The sequence below is a fragment of the Antechinus flavipes genome, chromosome 1 (genome assembly GCF_016432865.1).
Source record: "Antechinus flavipes isolate AdamAnt ecotype Samford, QLD, Australia chromosome 1, AdamAnt_v2, whole genome shotgun sequence".
NCBI classification, from domain to species: Eukaryota; Metazoa; Chordata; class Mammalia; order Dasyuromorphia; family Dasyuridae; genus Antechinus; species Antechinus flavipes.
Genome location: NC_067398.1, coordinates 455,145,134 through 455,165,159, shown reverse-complemented (window position 1 = coordinate 455,165,159; position 20,026 = coordinate 455,145,134). Strand labels below are relative to the sequence as shown.

The 20,026-nt window shown below is 35.2% G+C and overlaps 2 protein-coding genes across 10 annotated transcripts in view; one reads left to right on the top strand and one right to left on the bottom strand.

Annotated features, from left to right (window-relative positions):
• CSPP1 (centrosome and spindle pole associated protein 1) overlaps positions 1 to 11,468 on the top strand; it is a 123,119-nt gene extending 111,651 nt beyond the window's left edge. For 8 of the 9 annotated variants that reach the window (XM_051970079.1, XM_051970085.1, XM_051970083.1 and 5 more), the window contains 3 exons: positions 604 to 722; positions 7,097 to 7,235; positions 10,440 to 11,468. In XM_051970079.1, coding sequence (XP_051826039.1) covers positions 604 to 722; positions 7,097 to 7,235; positions 10,440 to 10,669 — 488 coding nt within the window. In that variant the 3' untranslated portion in view covers positions 10,670 to 11,468. Of the gene's footprint in view, positions 1 to 603; positions 723 to 7,096; positions 7,236 to 8,563; positions 8,634 to 10,439 lie in introns of all 9 variants that reach the window. The other variant, XR_007949305.1, reaches the window with a different exon arrangement.
• Positions 11,469 to 12,912: 1,444 nt separating this feature from the next.
• Positions 12,913 to 20,026, bottom strand: part of ARFGEF1 (ADP ribosylation factor guanine nucleotide exchange factor 1) — a 151,714-nt gene continuing 144,600 nt past the window's right edge. Inside the window, exons 37-39 of the mRNA XM_051970076.1 lie at positions 18,901 to 19,039; positions 16,688 to 16,805; positions 12,913 to 14,449 (exon numbers count right to left, since the gene is read on the bottom strand). Of these exons, the coding sequence (XP_051826036.1) occupies positions 14,285 to 14,449; positions 16,688 to 16,805; positions 18,901 to 19,039 (422 nt within the window). The 3' untranslated portion in view covers positions 12,913 to 14,284. The remainder of the gene's footprint in view (positions 14,450 to 16,687; positions 16,806 to 18,900; positions 19,040 to 20,026) is intronic.

Here is a 20,026-nt window from a genome sequence, read left to right as displayed (position 1 = left end):
TGATATTTCCTTAGAAGTGTAAAGACTTAGTTGTAAAGACTTAGTGCCAATTTGCTTCCCTCAAAGATCATTTTCTCCTTGGTTTTTCTGAGGGCAAAAACAATCCATATCCCTCACAAAAACTAGCACCATTTGTGGTATCATCTATATTAGGGACTAAATAAATATTTAACAGATCTTGAGGAGAGAGCATGGATGATCTTTTTCAAGATAGCATATAAACAGAGTTAAAAATTGAAACAGCCTTATTCTCCCCTTATGTTTTATTTCAGCTTAAGCATAGGAATATTTTACATTGGGGTAAAATGTTGAGATTTGGCTATAAAATAATCTTTGAATTAAAGTTTTTGAATATGTGAATGTCTGCCTTATTAAAAACTGGATATCCTCTACTGTGTAGCAATGACAGACTGATCACTTTTAAGTTAGCAGTTTCTGTTTATTAAGTTTATTAAGTTAAGTTTCTGTTTATTGTCACTGAATTCATGAGGATCTTTATACAACTGAAATTTCAAAAATGCTGTCAAATGGAAGCTTTTTAGTAGAAAGACTTGCATGTAGCTGAGGGTTTAACATTTCTTTCCATTATTTTACATTTTTCAGGGACTAATGGAGAGAGGTATTCTCCCTTAGAAGATGATCCTTTACCTTCACAGAGATTACTGTCTGCAAGGGAACGTAGAAGGAACCAGATTAAAGGCCTGGAATCTGTTGTGTGTATGGTATGAGTTTTTAAAAATTACTTTCTTTTGTTGAAGAGGCCAGAGTCCTTTTCTGTAACTATAAATGTAACTGCGAAAGGGGCTGCCATGCCTTGTCCTCCAATGTAGAATGTTTCGGAGAGCTCTTTGACATTGCTAGGTGTGTTACAGTCTTGCCACAGTGGGCTTGAGAAATTCCCAAAAACTGTTTGCCTTACTGAGCAGCACTATAAACTTGCCCTTGGTTTTCATCCTAACCATCTTGGGCTTCTAGAGTTGATAACACATCTTAATGGTGACATTCCTATGCTCCAAACCTGAATCCAAAATCTGTTCTCAAACAAAACTAAATACACAATCAATTGACTTCTCGTTAATGTCAATGGGTTGAGAAGTACAGGCACTGTTGGGAGTTAGTTACTTTCCTAAAGATCATTCTTATTTTTGATTTTCATTTTGTTTCAGCTTGCATTTTTTTTCTTTTTTTTTTTTGGGGGGGAGGGATAATTACTGTATATTTCCTAGAGACTTACAACTGATTTCTATTCTGATTTCTAGTCCTGATTTGCATATGTGTCGACTGGACATCCAGTCTGGATGAGCCTGGACATCAGCAGAAATGGTTAGGGATAGATATGAAGATTTGACAATTTCTGTCCTGTTCTGATCATGACTCTGATATTCAAGTTTCTTTTTCTCTTGCAAAATCACAGAATTTGAGAGACCTCAGTAGCCATTTCTTCCAACTAATATTGGAAAGAATTCTCACTATCATATAATCAACAAATGGTCACCTATTCTCTATTTGAAGACTGTTTCACTTTCTTTGCTATTCTTTGGACATTATTTGATGGTAGTTTCTCAGTTTATTTATTTATTTCCTAAGCACAGAGAAACAAATATGTGGAAATATTTAATTAATATTCCATTTGATACACTGGAATGTTAACCATATTGTTTGTTTCTGGGCATTTGATGTGTATCATTTTCTCTGGCAAATCTTTTCTGCTTTTGAATTAATCTGTTTTTGTTTTTTTAACATCTCTTCTGTTGTGTTGTGTCATGATCCCACTTATGGTTTTCTTAGTAAAGATACTAGAATAGTTTGCCATTTTTCTTCTCCATTTTATTTTACATATGAGGAAACTGAGGCAAACAGGAAATACCTGCCCAGGATCACACACAGCTAGTAAATGTCCAAGGCTGAATTTGAATTCCAATTCACTATGCCACCCAGCTGCCCAAGCCTCTTCACTGCTGGATACTCTATTTTAGTATCCTAGCATCCTTTCTTGCTCCTCTACACAAATGTAGCCTTTAATTTGTGTTATTTGCACCTACTGCTTTGTGTTGCACCTCCATGTGTTCTCTTCTCTTCCAATTACCTCTAGCTTCCTTCTGCTCTGCAGAACCCTGAATAGATTCTAGTCAGCACCATGTAGTTCAGGGATGTCAGGGTCAAGTGAAGGGGTTTTTTTTTGTTTTTTTTTTTAAGATGAAGGGGAACCCAAGCATGTTTGCAGATGGCAGGGAGTGAAGCAGAGGGTAAAGATGTGAGATGGGCTGATAGATGGTCAGGCTCCTGCAGGAGACAGGAGAACATATGATGAAGAACAGGGGAAGACTAGAAAGATTAGATAACATAAATTTATCTTGGGCCCAGGTGACAATGTGTGTGTGATTTTCCTTACCATGTTTATATGTGGGTAGAAATAGAGAAAGCAGGTGGGATAATCTGAATTAGGTGTGGTTCTGGCCTGGTGAGGTGACAAATGAGGACGGGGGTTTGCATGACAGGAAACCATGCATTTGAATTGGTCAGCTTAGCCAAAAAGCCAAAATTGAGCCTAGAATGGGGGGTGATAGACATCAAATCATGTGCTTTATTAACTTATGTAAGCAGATGCTGTTCCTTCTCTCTGGGTTCCTCTGTTGCTTCTTTTGTTCCTATCATTTTCTCAGTAGCATACTTAGTACTCATCATCTGGGCAAGAGTTGCCTACTCTGAGCTGTAATTCATTCAAGTTTGTCTCTTATAAGTGCTGCTTTCTGCCATCTTTCCTCGCCTCTGGTTCATTTTCATGTCTTTTATTTCCCAACTCATCCATCTTGAGAATGCAGTCCCATCTCCTAAGTGGAGCACAGCTTAGGGAAGGCACAGAGGTCTGGCTGTCAAGGCTCTCCTTGTCTTGTCACAGGTGCAGCATGGGACAGTTTCCTTGAATCTAGTCTGTCCTTGGACTTGAGATTTGTAGAGCCTGTTGGCTATTGTAACAAAGCAGTTTGGGAATCTGAGAGATTGATCACAGATTTGGGGGAGTTGGGCCTTGTGGAGACTCAGGAACAGGGAAGGTGTTATTAGAGGAGATGTGGAATCCCTGTTCTGGGCCTTAAAGAAAGAGTAGAATTAGGGGCTGGGAAAGGGAGGGAATTCCAAATCTGGGGTGGGGTGGGAATTTGAAAGCATGAATGCAAAGGCAGAAGATAGATAAGCTAGAGAACTTCTGTCAGTTCATTTTGGCTGGAACATAGATTGTTTAAGGGAAAGAAGACTGAGCTAAAGTTGGTTGGTGCCAGATTGTGGGAGGGCTTCAAATTCCAGATTAAGAAGTTGGTACTCTAAAGATAATGGGGACACGTATTTTGAGAGGGGGAGTGATGTGTTCATAACTCTAGATTGGGAAGGTACTATGTTAGCTCCCTGAAGGATTAAGTGGACAGGACAATGCTGTCAACAAGTAATTAAGCACTTCTATATACTTTAGAGATACAAAAAATGAAACAACTTTTACTCTTAAAGAGCTGCATCCTGTTGGGGAAGACAGTATGCATACAAATACATAGTAGTTAAAAATAAGGTAATTTGGTACAAAAGGCCTTAGCAGTTGTGGGAGTCAGAAAAGGCTTCATGCAGAAAAATAGTCCTTCCTTGAGTTCTTTCTTAGTTGAGAGGGATACATGAAGTGAAGGTGAGCAGCAGAGTACATTCAAGACACACGGAAAATGGAGCATTATGTGATTAAAAAAGAGGGAGAAGGCCAGTTTGGCTGGATGTATTGCAGAGAAATAATGTCTAATGAGACCAGAAAGCTGGTTTGGGACTGGTTTTGAAGGGATTTAAAAAACAAACAGAAAGGAGGCAGAGTAAAGGGGGGAACACAACCAACCTCTCTCCCAAACCACTCCAAATTCTTTTAAATAATGACTTTGAACAAATTTTAGAGCATCAGAACACCCCAAAAGAAGGAGTAAAACATTTTCCAGTCGAAGGTCAGCAGACAAAGTCTGTGGAACCAGGTGGAAACCCAATATACAGTACAGGCCAGTGCAGTCCTGGCCCCAACCTGGACTTCAGTCAGCGAGGAGGCAGGACCTCTGAATCAGCGGCAATGCTGGAGACTTCTGGATGTCTCAGCCTGGGGACACCAGGGAGGACTCAGAAAGCCAGTGGAGCAGATAATGGAGTCAAAGTTCCTATATCCAATGCCTCCAAGAAAAATAAGAATTGGGCCTAGGCTACATTTGTGTAGAGGAGCAAGAAAGGATGCTAGGATACTAAAATAGAGTATCCAGCAGTGAAGAGCTCAAAAGGGATTTTGAAAATCAAGTAAGAGAAATAAAGGAAAAATTAGGAAAAGAATTCAAAGTGGTGCAAAAGGAAATACAAAAAGCTAATGAGAAGAATGCCTTAAAAAGCAAAATTGGCCAGTTGGGAAAGGAGAGGTATAAAAGCTAATGACTTTCAAGATAAAATAAAGCAAAACTGAAAAAGTAAAAAAAATCGAAAATAATGTGTAATATCTCATTGAAAAAACAACTGACTTATAAAATAGATCTAGGAGAGATAATAAAAATTATTGATCTACCTGAAAGTCATGATCCCGCCTCCTCTCCCCCCCCCCCAAAAAAAAAAAAAAAAAAAGAGCCAGGACATCGTATCTTTCAAGAAATTATCCACGAAAACTGTCCTGCTATTCTAAAACCAAAAAGAAATTGAAAGACTCTACCAATCATCTCCTGAAAAGAGATTCCAAAATGAACACTCCCATGAATATTACAGCCAAATTCTGGAACTCCCAGGTCAAGGAGAAAATACGGCAAGCATCCAGAAAGAAACAATTCAATTCAAGTGGAGCCTCAGTCAGAATAACACAAGATTTAATAGCTAATACATTAAAGAATTGGAAGGCTATAGAATATGATATTCCTGAAAGATTATCTTTCAAGAAAACAGAATTTTTCAGGCTTTTGTGATGAAAGGACCAGAGTTGAATGTAAAATTTGATTTTCAATACAGGATTCTGGAGAAGCATTAAGGGAGGCAATCAGGAAAGTGATATCATAAGGGGCCTTAATAAAGTTTATCTTTTTATATTCCTACATGAAAGAATATTTGTAACTCATTAGAACTTTCTTATTATGGGTGTGTGTGTGTAGATACATACACAGACAGACAGATCGGAAAAGATGGGTTGATGCCCACTCCACATGTGTGTGAGTTTAATATGAAGGAATAATATTTTTTAAAATGAGAGAGGAATGTACTGGGAGAAAGGGAGAAGTAGAATGATACAAATTATCTGCCATAAAAAAAAAAAAAAGAGGCAAGAAAATACTTTTCATAGTGAAGAGGGAGAGGGGGAATATTCTCATCAAATTGGCTCAAAGAGGAAATAACATATGTATTCAATATGGATATAGAAATCTATCTTAGCTTGGAAGAAAATAGGAGAGGAATAGAATATGGGAAGTGGGGAGGGTGATGAGAGAAGGCATATGGGGGAAGGGAGTGGTCAGTACCAAAACACTTTTCAGGAGGGACAGGGTGAAAGAGAATAAATACAATTAGCAATAGTAATTGAAAAAAAAATTGAAGCATTTCTCTGATAAGGCCTCTTTTCTCAAACAGAGGGAACCAAGTCAAATTTATAAAATTTCCCCAAATGATAAATGATCAAAAGAGATAATCTGTGCCCAAAGGGCTATAAATTCATGCATATTCTTTGATTTAACACCACCACTATATGAAGAATAAAGACAAGATATTCAAGGAGGAAAAAAGGAAAATGATCTATATGTACAAAAAATATTCATAGAAGTTCTCTTCTCAGGGCCAAAAAAAAAAAGAAATTTAGGGGATACCCATCAGTTGGGGAGTGGCTCAATAAACTGTGGTATGTGTTTGTGATGTAATACTATTGTTCTCTGGGAAATGACGAGCAGGATGCTCTCAGGAAAAAAACAAACAAACCTGGAAAGTACTCCATAAATTCAAGCAAAGTGTACTGTACACAAAATACTAGCAATGTTCTGGTATGACCAGCTGTAAATGACTTTACTTTTCTCAGTAGTACAATCATCCATGACTACTCAGAAGGATGTATGATGAAAAATCCTATCCATACCCAGAGACCTTACTGATTAAGTCTGAATACAGATTAAGGCATCCTCTTTTTCTTTTTAACTTTTTTTTTTGAGGATTTTTATTTTCATTAGGCTGGGAGATAGGTTTTCTTTCATAACTTGATTTTTATGGAAACGTTTTGCTTAACTTCACATATTGTTTCTTAAAGGAGAAAATCCAGAACTCAGAAAAAATTTAAAAACAAATGTAAAGAAAATTTTGTTTTGAATGTAACTGGGGAAATAAACTTAAAAAGCAACAAAACATTACCAAAAAATAAACAAACATAAGTTTATATTTTAACTTGCAGGCAAGCAGGAACCAATGGAATTTGAAGCTTGAGTACTACATTATCCAACCTACATTTAAAGGACAGGCTGCAGGGAGAAGAGGCTTGAGGCAGGGGAACCAATTATGTTGCAATAATCTTGGAAAGGTAGTGAATTCCTGACCATGAGTGTTAGTTGAGTAAATGGATAAAAGGGGTCAGATATGAAAAGTGAGGTAAAGTGAAAATGGCAAGATTTAACCATTGGGTATATGGTGATAGTATCGCCAATGGAAATAGGCAGGTTTGGGATAAGAGTGAAATTTGGGGATATATGATTTAATTTTTAAGCATTACTAAATTTGAGATGACTCTTAAAATATCGAAAATACAATTAGTGAGACAGAGCTGAAGCTCAGAAGAGACTAAGAAATTAGAAAGTTGGGAAGAAGGGACATGTTTTTGGTAGAAAGCTGAGTTCAAGTTTTATGTGCAGCAAGCAATGGGAGTGTGGGAATTATCTACTAGCCTGGAAGAGATCATCAATGGAGAATTATAAGGAAGAGAAAGTGGTTATAGAGGTTGAGAAAACCCATATTTAGAAGAGGGGAAGAATAAATTGTATGACTTGTGACTACAACAACCCCGATCTCAAGGTGTTTGAGTATTTCGTATAGAGCTCTGGCATTTCAGAAATATTTAAGTTCTGTCTTCTAACTGCAGGATAATTTTCATCCTTCTGTGCAACCTGATGGTTTCTCCTTGAAGTCAGTATCCAGTATAAATGTTGACCAGCTTAGAATTAGAAATGAAGAACGAATGCGAAGACTAAATGAGCTGCAGAAAAAACCTATTGATACAGGTAAAGAATCCTGAAGGACTATTGTCCATTCTTGGAGAAGTATCTTGGTTACTTTGAACACATACCCTTGATGACAGGAAACGGCTATATAGCTTATGGAAATTTCAGTATTGTGCCTTGAAACCCATCAGTAGCAACAACAGTTAACAAGACTGAAGGTATCAGGGCACAGCAATTTTTCCATTGAATAGAAGCTATTAGAAATTGAACAGCTAATTGGGGGAGAGGGAGGGCTAATGGATAGGGGTGTGCCTTCTGTGCCTTATTATGGCAAAGAGATGATTGGGAATTTTCAGAGGTCATGACAATAAAACATTAACTTTGACAAGGCCTGAAATATAGGCCCTGTGATTTTTTTAAACTGAAAACCAACCTAAGGAAGTTCAGAAAACCTCATCACCATCAATATGGCTACCAGGTGGCAAATTTTTTTTTAAAGTCAGTAATTTGAAAACCATTAATTACAGTGTTCATCCATCCTCTTAGGAAACTAAGTTTAATGTGAATTTTTTTTTAACTGAATAGGGAGATCACCCAAAATTGTTTTTGATTTAATTGTATTAATAGCCAGTTATTTCTTCTGAATATTAAACCTTCTTATGTAGAAATTTTTCAGATTTTCATAGTAAATCATTTTAACCTGTTAATGTTGGCTTTCTGCATTTTTAGAAAAATGAAGGGGCAGCTAAGGTGGCACAGTGAATAGAGCACCAGCCCTGAAGTCAGGAGGAGCTGAGTTCAAATCTGGCCTCAGACACTTAACATTTCCTAGCTGTGTGACCCTGGCCAAGTCACTGAACCCTAATTGCCCCAGCCAAAAAAAAGAAAAATGAAAAAAGGTTAAAATGATCATATTAGGATTGTTTCCTTTTAGTATAAGCCCAATTGGCCACACATAGCAAATTAATTTCTTGGTGAAATCTGGTGTTGTGGGAACTGTAAAAGTACTTATCACTTTGCACAAAGCATGACATGTGCCCAATTATATATGGCGTATAATTAATATATTCCTGACATCTTCTTCACTAAAGAAAAAAGGATTTATTTGCTTTAGCTGCTTTGCCAGTCATTTGTTTTTTTTTTTGCCCCCTCTATTAAACGGAACAGTGTTGTCAGTAAGTTGTACCACACATTATTACTTCTGCCAATACTAAACTCATATCATGGAGAAATTTTGTTGGATCTGTTATTATATGTTCTTTTTAATCTAACGTCCTTTGGGTTTATACTTATCTATTTATACCTTAGCATTTGTTTCAGATTTGAATTTAAATTTTATCTGAATGTAACTAGGTCGTTCATTTCAAATATATTTCTTTGTTATCTAGCATGAAAATGAATGAATGATTGAACTTGGGTAATCTCCAAACTAGGGGTTTTTCAAAGGGAGGGGAGGAGGTACGTGAACTTTTAAAAATATTTTAATAATGACTATAGCATAATCGATTCTAATATTTAAAGTATTATTTTGAGAAGGGGTCCATAGATTTCACTACCAGAGGGGAGGGGGTCCATGACACAAGGTTAAACCCCCATACTCTAAGCAGTATAATGTTCTTTAATTTTTATTGGTTAATTTCCCTACTGATAGATGAACTTTAAAATATGCTCTTCCTTAGATTCTAAGATAGTTTAGTGATAATCAGTTATTAAGTTTTTTTTTCTTTTAAATTTAATATTATCCTTTCAAACAGGAGCTTTTGGGTTTGATGTGGATTGATTGCTCATTAAATTATTTTCACGTGTCCCTTTGCTGTACCAGCCCTTCACAGACCAGGAGATGTAATTTTAAAAAGAAATGAAATTTCCATCACAGGGTAGGAAGACAGATTTTCATATAATTATATCTAATAATAAGCTATAAAAACATAGATGTAGAATTGCTGTTCAAATAAACTAAAATCCTGTAATAGAGAGAATCGGAATAGACATGGTTCGATTTCTTATTTTTGGCCAAAGATAGTTACTTCCAAACAATGTATCAGTGATTCACCACCTTCTGTGTAAACTACCCTTCAATTTCTTCCCTGAAAATTACTGACATTTTCATAGTCATTAACATTTGCACTTGACAGTACTATGTATTTAAGCCTCACAGGAACCCCCTCAGGTGAGTACTAAGGGACTAAAATTCATTTTCCAAATGCAGAAACCAAGCTAGGAAGATGTTAAATTACTTGCACATTGTCTCCTAGCTGGTGTCCGGAATGCTACCGCTTTAAACTACTCTTTACTCCAGCACTGTACTAAGCTTTCATTCCATATTAAAAGTAAAAACAACAAGTAAATTTTTGTTTCTGATTGAATTTACCCATATTAAGCTTTCACCATTTTTAGAAAGTGGAAAAGGGAAGAAACCTGAATATATAAATAATCAATTTCCCAGAGATTATTTTACCCTTTGATAAAGGAAACTAAAATTCTTTATTATAGAAATCTCTTAAGTTAAATGTGCCAAGAACACGTGTACACTAGCAATGACCTAGAAATATGGCTCTCTAAAAAAGAAATGAATAGTCACCAAGAGCTCTTTTTTTAAGAATGGTAATAGTTACATGAATATTGGCCTCATTAATAAGCATATAGACCCCAAATTTACTTGAGGAAGGACTTAAAATCAGCCTTTATGCAGAGTAAACAAAAATTTATTTTTTGATCTTTGAAAGTATTCTTTTCCTTCCACTGTGATATTGTTCACAAAGACTGTATTTTTCAGTAAAATATTTTTGACTCAACTCCCTTTTTAGAAATAATTTATGTAAACATAGTGTATTCTTTTTGTCCTAAAATATCTTTAACATGTTTTTTCATAGGCAAAATTGATCCTCCCCTAAACTTTAAAATGAGCTTTGTTATTTCTAAAAAATGTTCTTTAACTTCTACCATGATTTCTGGGCCTATGATAGACATCTTAAAAGGGCGCATGTGAGAAGCAGAATGAAACGTTAGGGATAGTACCAGTTACTTGAATATATGATAAATTTAAATGAATTTTTAATTATTACTATGCCATGTGACCATTGTTCTTTGGAGAAAAAAAAAGATAATTTGGGCCTCCCAATTCTGATTGACAGTCCTTATTTTACTGTATCCCTCAATAACAAAGGCAGGTCTTTATTTTTTAATTAGTTAATTTTGGTGTGTTTCCCTAATTTTGGTGTTTTTCCATATTAATATAAGTCTCTTGTTTCTCTTTTTCTCCAGATGATGAAGTTTCTCTGGTTGATCCAGATGATATTCTTAAGCACTTTACATCCCATGGTGGTGAAAGGAGACCCAGTTCTGGAGAAACTGTAGCCACAGAGCCTTGGCTCCGACCTGGAACATCAGAGACTTTGAAAAGGTTCGTGGTTGACCAGTTGAACCAAGAGCAGCGTTCCTCTGAAAATCCATTACCTTTTAATTGGCAGGGCCTTTCTACAGCACATGGTTAAAAAATAAATCTAGACTGGAACCAGTTGTGCCTTTCAAGGTAAAAGGAATGTTAATCTGATCTGCTGAATTTTTTTGTATTCTAGGCCTTATTCCCTACCTCCCATTATCATCCCTTCATGTAGATGGACAATTTTTAACCTGTAAAATACAAACAATACTAAATATGTACATATGTATTTTTTCCCATATTTTGTTGCTTTTATGTATTCCATGAAATTGTATAGGATTTTTTTTTAAGCCACCATTACTGTTAATTACGCAATGCATAAAGTATGGAATTATTTTCACACACATTTTGCCATAATTAACTTGTAGTGGTAATGAAAAGTACTTGTAACTGACTACCGTATGTGCATTATCTTTATTCTGCCTGTTACTAGGATGAAGTGAACAAAATTTTAAAGTGTCTTAATACATGTAAAACTTGAAGATCTTTTTGTTGTGTGTCTATAAATGCACAACTTTGCCAGTGTCATCAATATTCAAAATCATCTTTTAGCAAATACTCCAGCATGTGTGGTAGCTTTGCCCACTTCCCTTACTAGCTACTCTTACTTAAATATGGAAGCAAAGATGGTTTTTAGTTATACATCATTTATTGTGCAAGTAAATGGTAGGGATCACAATCCATTTTGATTTTGTTCCAATCAGTTGTATACTAAAATGCAAATTACATCTTTTTTCTGTCTCTGTTGAATTTTGGTGCCAATGAAGGCTTTGTCTTAAGTTAATGTCTAATTTATGGTATGATTTAACTACTTGTTTGTTAATGGAAATAAAATTTTATTTTATTATCAATCAGTGTTGTCCTGTAGATAATGTAATTTTACAATTAAAAAGTAAACCAGCCAACTATTTTAACACGAGATACAGGATTTTAAGCTGAAAAGGGGGCAAAACAAAAGCCATGTAAAATCCTTGAACATAGTATACTTTGAAATAACTAGAAATTTCCTAGGGTGCTATGAAAATAGGGGTTGAAACCATTGCTTTTAAATTTACTGAGAAGAACAAATGTATTGGTATGATGATTGTCTATATTTATTTCATCAGTATGAAACAAAGAATTAAACTTCTTTTTGGTTTCTCTTTCTCTCTGTGGCTTGGTCAGGACAGCAAAACCATTTGATTTGACAACAAGCTTACTGTGTTTCCATGACTATTATTATTTTAGTTAACCAATTTTCCAATGTTGGCAATAAATGGATCAACTAACAGCAACAGGCTGTAGATGCCTTCAAAGGATATTAATTTCAGTTAGGAGGTGACATGATGCTTCTGACTTTGTTAGATATATTTATGATTTAGAATTCCAAGATACTCTAAGTTATCTTCATAACCAATCTGGGCTTCTTGAGCAAGGGCCATGATTGACTGATTTATAGTCCTTATATCTTTAATTTCAATCTATCTATATCCTAATTCTTTTATAATATCTATTGTTTTAACACCTGGGAAATAGAGTGGGAGGTAGAAGTGGTAAGTCCAGAAGGTCTCTTGAACACATTGTCAGTTTAAGTTTAAACAAAGTAATTTAAAAACAATTTTGTGATAGAAGAGGAAGAGGAATTCTATTATCTTTAAAAATTTAGTAAGCATAAATTCACTTCCTCTGGAGTTTTGTAAATATGTGTTTTTGGAGATGTGGTCTTTGGAATCCATCCGTCCTCTTAAATAATAATCAAGTGACGAAAAACCTCACCATCTCTTGATTCACAGTTACATCGGAACACTATCAAAATATGTATTTTTTAAACTTTTATTTGGGATAGGAGAGAGTACCAAAAAGACCATCCCTATTGCATTTTAATACACTAAATCATAGAAAAGGAGGTGGCTAACTTCTGTGGTTTTCTTATGAACTTTGTTATGAACAAACCCATTTTACACATTTATTTTTTCAACAAATATTTATTGAGCTCTCCTACAAAGGAATATAATTGAGTGTGTCTCTAACACTTGGACTCTAAAGAAAAAGCACCATGTGAAGAGATGATTGCGTGTGTGTGTGTGTGTGTGTGTTTTTCCAAAGTCTCTGGTGGGCTGTCAGCCTTAACTCTGTGTTCTCAGTTGCTCATATACAAGAGTAAAAACAACTATCTGTAGTTAGAAGTGGTGAAAGCAGGGGTATGCAGGCGGGGATTCAAAGTGTCTGGAACAAATTAAATATATTTTGAACTGTAACTTAAAAACCTATTTTATAATTATTGATTTTCAGTTAAAAATCAGTCATTGAAACAAGTTTCTTAAGATTACACTGGTTTTGATTGCACTGATGAAAGAATTCAAAAACTTTATTGACCTATAACCTGATTAGAATATGCCAGATGAGAACCAATATTGTACAGAAAGTTGTACAGAATTTTTACATAAAAAACTTTACATATCTGTACCATATACATTTTATCCATCTGAAAAAAATTTTCTACATCCACTGTTAATACGGAATGCTTGACAATCTCGTCTTTTTTTAAGCCATCAGAGCACAATTCACAGTATGAATACATTTCCAATAAATCTAACCATCCTCACTCAAACCATGCCAGATTTGTTACTTTAATATATTCAACATTAAATTCTGTACATAGAGTGAAATCTACATCAATTCTCCCCTCCCCCCCAAAAAAAGAAAAAAAAATGTGACAGCAGATACAACTTAGACTTGTTTTTTTTTTTCAGTGATTCAAGTTCCAGTCCTTGAAGGATCATATTTTTAATGGCTCATGTTTAAAAGCCCTAATACAAGTATGTTACAGGTAGTTATGTCAGTAGTGATATTATTCTACCTCTGTTTTCAAAAAGAGTCAGCAATTGGTAGCTTTTGGACTATAATTCCCCTGCCCTCCCCTCCCCAAAATTTTCACCACACTGGGGGAAAAAAAGATCCCACAAAACAAAAACAATTATCAACCCAAACTTCTAGTGCATTGATAAACAAAATATTATGGGTCTTTAGCAAATGAATATGAAAATAAAGAAATAAAATAAACTAATGCAGGAAGAACTATATAACGTTTAAGGTTTTATATTACAGACCTGCATCTCTGTACATTTTTTTTTTCACAGAAGGATGATTACCAATATCTCAGGTAGTCTGAGTGTGCAAAAATCTTCAGAATAAGAATACCATAGTTGCTAAATATCTTTTACCATGAACAATAATTTTTTTCTTTCCCCCCCAATTATAAACATTTTATCCTTCAAAATACAGCTCTCCTGAGTTGTACTTCTTGTAGAAGTTCAAGCCTTTACACATATAGTTAGTTCTTTGGGTAAATTTCACTCTTCATACTTGCCATAAACTATCCTGCTGTCTAGAACAAAGGAGGAGGGTATCATAGCACATACTGACACACTGTGCTGAAAACAGGCTCTAAGCTCAACATGAGCCCAACAAGACAATCAGAGATAATCCATCAGATAACTGAAAAGGATTAGAAGGGAGTGTTTGTTGCAAGTCTGAGTTACAGTTCTACACACCTGTACCATCAAACCATAGAAACATGCTGCCATGCTTCTTTGTAAGAAGGCATTTTCCAAACTGGAAACCTTAGCTCCATGGTCCTTTTAAAGAGCTGAAGGATATAAACTCTAACAGAGTAATATTGTTACCATCACTGCTTGCTTGTTCCAAGCTCCTGTTCAGGTGGTTGCGATATTTGAAAAACTATTCCAATACGAAGAAAAAACCTCCGGAGAACAGCTCGAAGTTCAGGAATCAGGTCAAATTGCATAATTTCACACAAGAGAGGGTAGTAGAATGATGCATGAGCTTTGAACTGGAGGAAAAATGATTTAAACATTTAGTGTTGTTAATAATGGTATTTGCAAGACTAAATAGGTTTGTTTTATTTAAATTCCAGTGTTTTTTGGGGGCAGAATTTACTAAGTATAAAGCTAAATTTCAATAGATTGTTTTTCATTTCAAAAGATTTTAATTTAATTTCCTCAGACAATGTAAAATTTTTACACGTAAAAAATTTAAAGAATGTGAAACAATCCAAGGATATGTTATATGGCTTTTTATCTATTTTATGTGTAAGCTGGATTTAGGTTTTTCATTAAAGTTTTAAATATTTTGCCAAAATCTTGCTTCATTTGGCGAGGCAAAACATGCAGTGATATGCATCTGCATATACTCTTGTTCTCTTATAGTGTCTACATTTTCTGTTCTCTACATTTCCCTACAAGATTTTCATAGATTTATGAAACAATTAATATCCCAAACCACAAAAGAAGCAAAAGCTCCTCCCCCCTCTCAAAACCAATTTTTTTGTTGTTGTTCAACAAAATTGTAATTCATCATCGTAACAAATTCCTGATCTACAAATTTCCTCTGCCTTTTAGACAACTCACAAATTACAGTCCTGATGCTTAGAACACTAGATATAAATTAGTTATGCAATTACAGAGCTACCACATATCTCAGGCATAACTTTTATCAAGGGCTTCCTAATTTTACTCTATTCCATCAAACTACCTCTCTGTTCTTATATCTGGAGAAAACATTCTGCCTGCACGTATGCTATAAAGATACTATTTTGCTTGAACTTTCATACTTTAAAGCAATTCCAGATTTTCACTCAGAGGATTGCCTTTAGGAACTGTGAATATATTGTCCTATTTATCTCCAATGTCATTCTCCCAATCCCCTTGACAAACTTTATTTAGCAAGTGGTCATTTTCTTTCTTTTCATCCTATTCCTCTACTCTACCCTTAGAGACATCAAAATTCAAATTGAAGTAGTCTTCAAAATTTCAACTTCAGGAATCACAAATGAGAAACCACATTTTGCCTATAATTAATGGCATTTATTTGGATTAGTTTTTAGAATGTGATTTCAAAAATCTCAAAGCTCAATTGTGTTCTCTTTCGCACATGCTCACACATAGATATATACAATGTGTTATATATATGTGGGCTGATTCCTAATTATAGTTTTCATGACTCACAAAACTCTCAATATGCTTTTAAAAATATTTGCACTGCATATGGAAACACAAAAGATTTCAGCAGAATTTCCAGGATGGCTATTAAGAAGGAAACATTTAGGGAGTCATAGAAGAGGTAGTGCCATGATAGGAAAGAACTTTAGGTCAGAGAACCAAGTGACAGAAAATTTATTCTCCATTGACCTCCCTTTTTTGTTACCAGTTTATCTTTCCAAACTTTTAGGCTGACATCAAAGTTAGATTTAAATGGAGAATCATTGAATACCTTCAAACTCTATATCCTTCTCTGCTAAAACTTACAAATGATTTTCTATTTTGGGTATAACACTTGTAGTAAAAATCCATGAAATTGGGTTATACAATAGTCTTTCAATTCTAGATATAGTAGTTGTTCAGTGTGTCCAAGGTCATTTTCCTAACCACCACAAAGAATTTTAGCACCTTACAGGTGACTTTTGTTCTCTGTCCCACACCAAAGCCAATCCTCGGATTTATATATTCATGTGAAGGATCTTCCCTCCAACTTCCACAAATTTCCTTAATTTTAGTGACTTCCTTTCTCTACCTTTTACTAGATAGTCACACTTTAGACCTCACTACCACATGAAATAACCACATCTCTTCTATTTTCAAGCCAAAACCAGGGCTTTGCTAGGCTAATGAGTATATACTTTCTAGGGCAGGGTAAGTACTGAAAAGAGTTCATGACTGTGTTATTAGAAGTGCACTGGAGAGGGAAGCAGCTTGAGTTGGGGAATCTGTTGGGAAACTGATACACTGATCTAAACAAGAGAAGGAAAAGAGGCATGTATGACATGGATTAGAAAAGCGGACAAGACTGAGCAAAGAAAGAAGGTATGTCCAAATGCAGTTCCTGAGGTCCTCTTTAAGTAAGGATGAAATGGTTTGTAATGAAGTGTTTTATGAAGTAAATCTGAATAGCAACAAGTCCACACAATGACATTTTTCATCAAATTCTCAATATCAATTTTCATAATCAAAACCAGAACCAAATGCCGTTTTAAGGATGAAATAAAAGAAACAATTCTAAATCTAATACTTACCCTATTGTCACTTATCTTTAGAACTTTAGTTAGGAACAAAAGCAGTAAATTAGTCCAGGCTTCCCGGTGACTTTCTGATGTAAGAGTTAGGAAATAACTTAGTGCTTCACTGCAGACACTACAAAAAGAGAAAATATAATTTATGTAAAAAATACAAAGGCTCCATAACCAAGAAGTTCGTGTCTAGTACACAGAATGTATTTAACAAATGCTGACTGACTTGACTTGAATTCAACCTTTGCCTCTGGCTTCATCACTCTGGATAAGTCATTTACTCTTTCAACATCCAGATTAAGATGCTAATCTGCTCTGGCAGAATAAGTTTCTGAAAGGGAACTCCTAACATCAATGAAATTTCAGTTTAAAATAAAAGTAGAATATTGAATTTGAAGCTAAGGAGAGCAGTCTGAGCAATTTAGAGACAATTTCTATGGAATCTTAAAGGTCTGACAATCCATAATCATTTATTAAGCACCCATCCAGTGTTGTGCTAAACACTAGCGGGAAGTACTGACAAAATGACATTTTTTGGGTGGGGGGGGGGGGCTCCCAAAAGTGAGGATGTTGCTCATCTCAGGTTTCATAGAAGAGGAGTGGTCTCTGGAGTAGAGCATTGAGACCTCCATTAAGTAGAGGTGAGGAGTGTTTGGACATTCTAACTCTTAGCAATGAGGGAACCCCAATGCAAAAGAACGGAACCAATGTGACATGGGAGAAACACCAAAATGGTTACTTTGGCTGGACCAAAAAAAACATTAACAAGGATACTGTGTCAGGAGCCCGGTAGGTGGCAGTAGATTTGGAAGAGCCCCACAAGAAAAGCACTACTTAATTCTAGAGATAATAAAATATGGAGTCGATGGAGTTTATTGAACAAGGGAGTAACATACTTATTTTCTGATTAGAGACTTATGTCCACACTATAGTTTTAATTGTGTTTAAGTATTTAAATTATACCCCTTTATCTACCCAAGAAGATGTCTGATCATCTCCAAAATCATGAGTCCCACTGGGGCCAAACAAGCTCATATACTCAGGATCACACATAAAGGATTAGTCTTCTGAATGAATTTTGAGCAGGAATAGGAGAAATGACCATTACACTATCGCTCACCCTAATTTAACCAAGGAAAAGTGAGGGGAATTTTTCCTCTAGACAAAAGAACATTTAAGAGGTAACATTATCTTTAGATTTGCCATTCCTCCTGCTAATCACATTTATTCTGGGGGCAGCTAGATAGATGTCAGAGTAGATAAAGGAGGGGCCCTGAAGTCAGGATGACCTAATTTGAAAACTTAAGCTTCTCTGTGTGAACATGGGCAAATCACTTAACCTCAATTGCCTTGGGGGGAAAAAAACCCCAAAAAATCAACCTTACTGCCCCTCCCCACCAAAAAAATAAAACAAAACCAAGTCCCAAAAATTAAAAAAAAAAAAAAATCATATTGGATGAGGACTTGGAACATCTTGCCTCAGTTAGCTGTAAAGAATTTCCTTTAATAAATCTTATTTGGATAGCTAGACTTTGAGAATGGCTGTCTCTCCTCTTTTCTATCGTGAACATTGATTTATTGTAAGATCATTTGCTCTGAGAGGCATTTGTTGCCACATGTAAGAACTAAAATAGTTAAGAGAACCTGATCAATTCCTTTAAATTTAAGGAAAAAACCTACAGGAACTTAGGGAAATAGCATTAATTCATCCTGAAAGGCTCACTATATCAAGTCAGTTCTAAATTTGGAAATTTTTCAATTCAAGATGAAAAACAGGGAAAAATCTGTTACACAATTATTACAATTCATTAAGCAATTTCTAAGTAAATTCCCAGGGGGTTTCTGACTTTAAAATCTGCCGGTATTTCCTTTGGTTTATTTAAATAATAGAAGCATTCTTTCTACAAGTATAGATTCTAAAATCAATGCAAGGTTTTTAATATAAAACATTGTTTTAAGATAAAAACTTTAAGATGTGGCCTGAATTTAAAATTTTGGGGTGAAGACGTTCATGTTTCATTGAAGGTAAGTTGTGAAATAATTAAACATTTTTCATAAATTCAAATTGAGAATCAGGTTTTCATCATGAAACCTATTTCCCTGGAGATGGAAGGAAAAAAATTACGGTAAAATGTAATCACTAGATATTTTAAAAATGATTTTTATATCTACTATATTTCTGAGGAAATTAGAAGAATCATAATATTAATCAGTCTTACTTTAAGAGCCTCTGCTGGACTTCTTCCCATGCACTGGTTCGGCTCTCGTCCATGTACATCCGGAACAGAATTCGTAATCCACATGCTAGACTACTAGTCTCTTGCTTGAGAAGATTGGGTTTAGATTTCCCTTTGAAACCTGCAGGAAAGGAAAGATTGTCAAGTGTCAACTGACTTTACCAGGAAGATTTTCATTCACTTGTTTCTACAGATCAATTTCAAAGCTCAGAGCTACTTTAGGCCCAGCAAGTTTTGACTGGAGAATAGAAAGGCACAAGCTTTCAAATGTACTAAAAATGGACAGACTGACAGCTCTCAAATGCATAACAACAGTGGAAAGGTAGGTATGGCAAAGAGTGGTCTCCCCTAGACAGGTACTTATGTATTGCTTTTTCATTTTATTCTGTGTTACCAACTGAAATTCTACCACATAATTTTAAACCACTTTTAAATGCCAAAATGGCTCAAGAATGATTAAGGATCATTTCCACTTCTATATAATTAATTACTAAGATTGCTTCCAGGAATGTCCTTTACCACTCCCAAGATGTTAAAGCATCTCTCAAAATATGGCATTAACAAATATTTGCTGAATTAAGATGAACATCGGCTAAAAAACAGAACTTAGGATGGGGGAAGAGGCGCAGAAAAATAAGGCACCTAAGATAACTCGGATTTTCATAGTTTGAATATTATAAATAGTCCTTTTATTGACTTAAGATGGATGACGAGCATTATTTAATACTGACTGTGTTAGGCACTAAGCTAGGCAAATGGAGATACAAAGAAAAATAATCCCTGACTTTAATGAGCTTACATTCTAAAAAAGAGAGAAGCACACGTGTGCAAACACATACACACACACCCCTTACAAAAAAGCAGATACAAAGTAACTTTGGAGGAGGGAAGTCACTAGCAATTTAGGAAGAGAAGGAAGGTCTTATACAGATGATGGTATTCAAGTGGATTTTAGAAGGGAATGAGGGATTCTAAAATAGAGGTGAATAGGGGAAAACTCATCAGCTACTGGAGGACAATCAGGACTAAAGCACAGACAGGGAAGATAGAGATCTATAACTGAGGAATATATGTGACTTGACAAGTATTAAAGAGTTTCAGCTCTGGC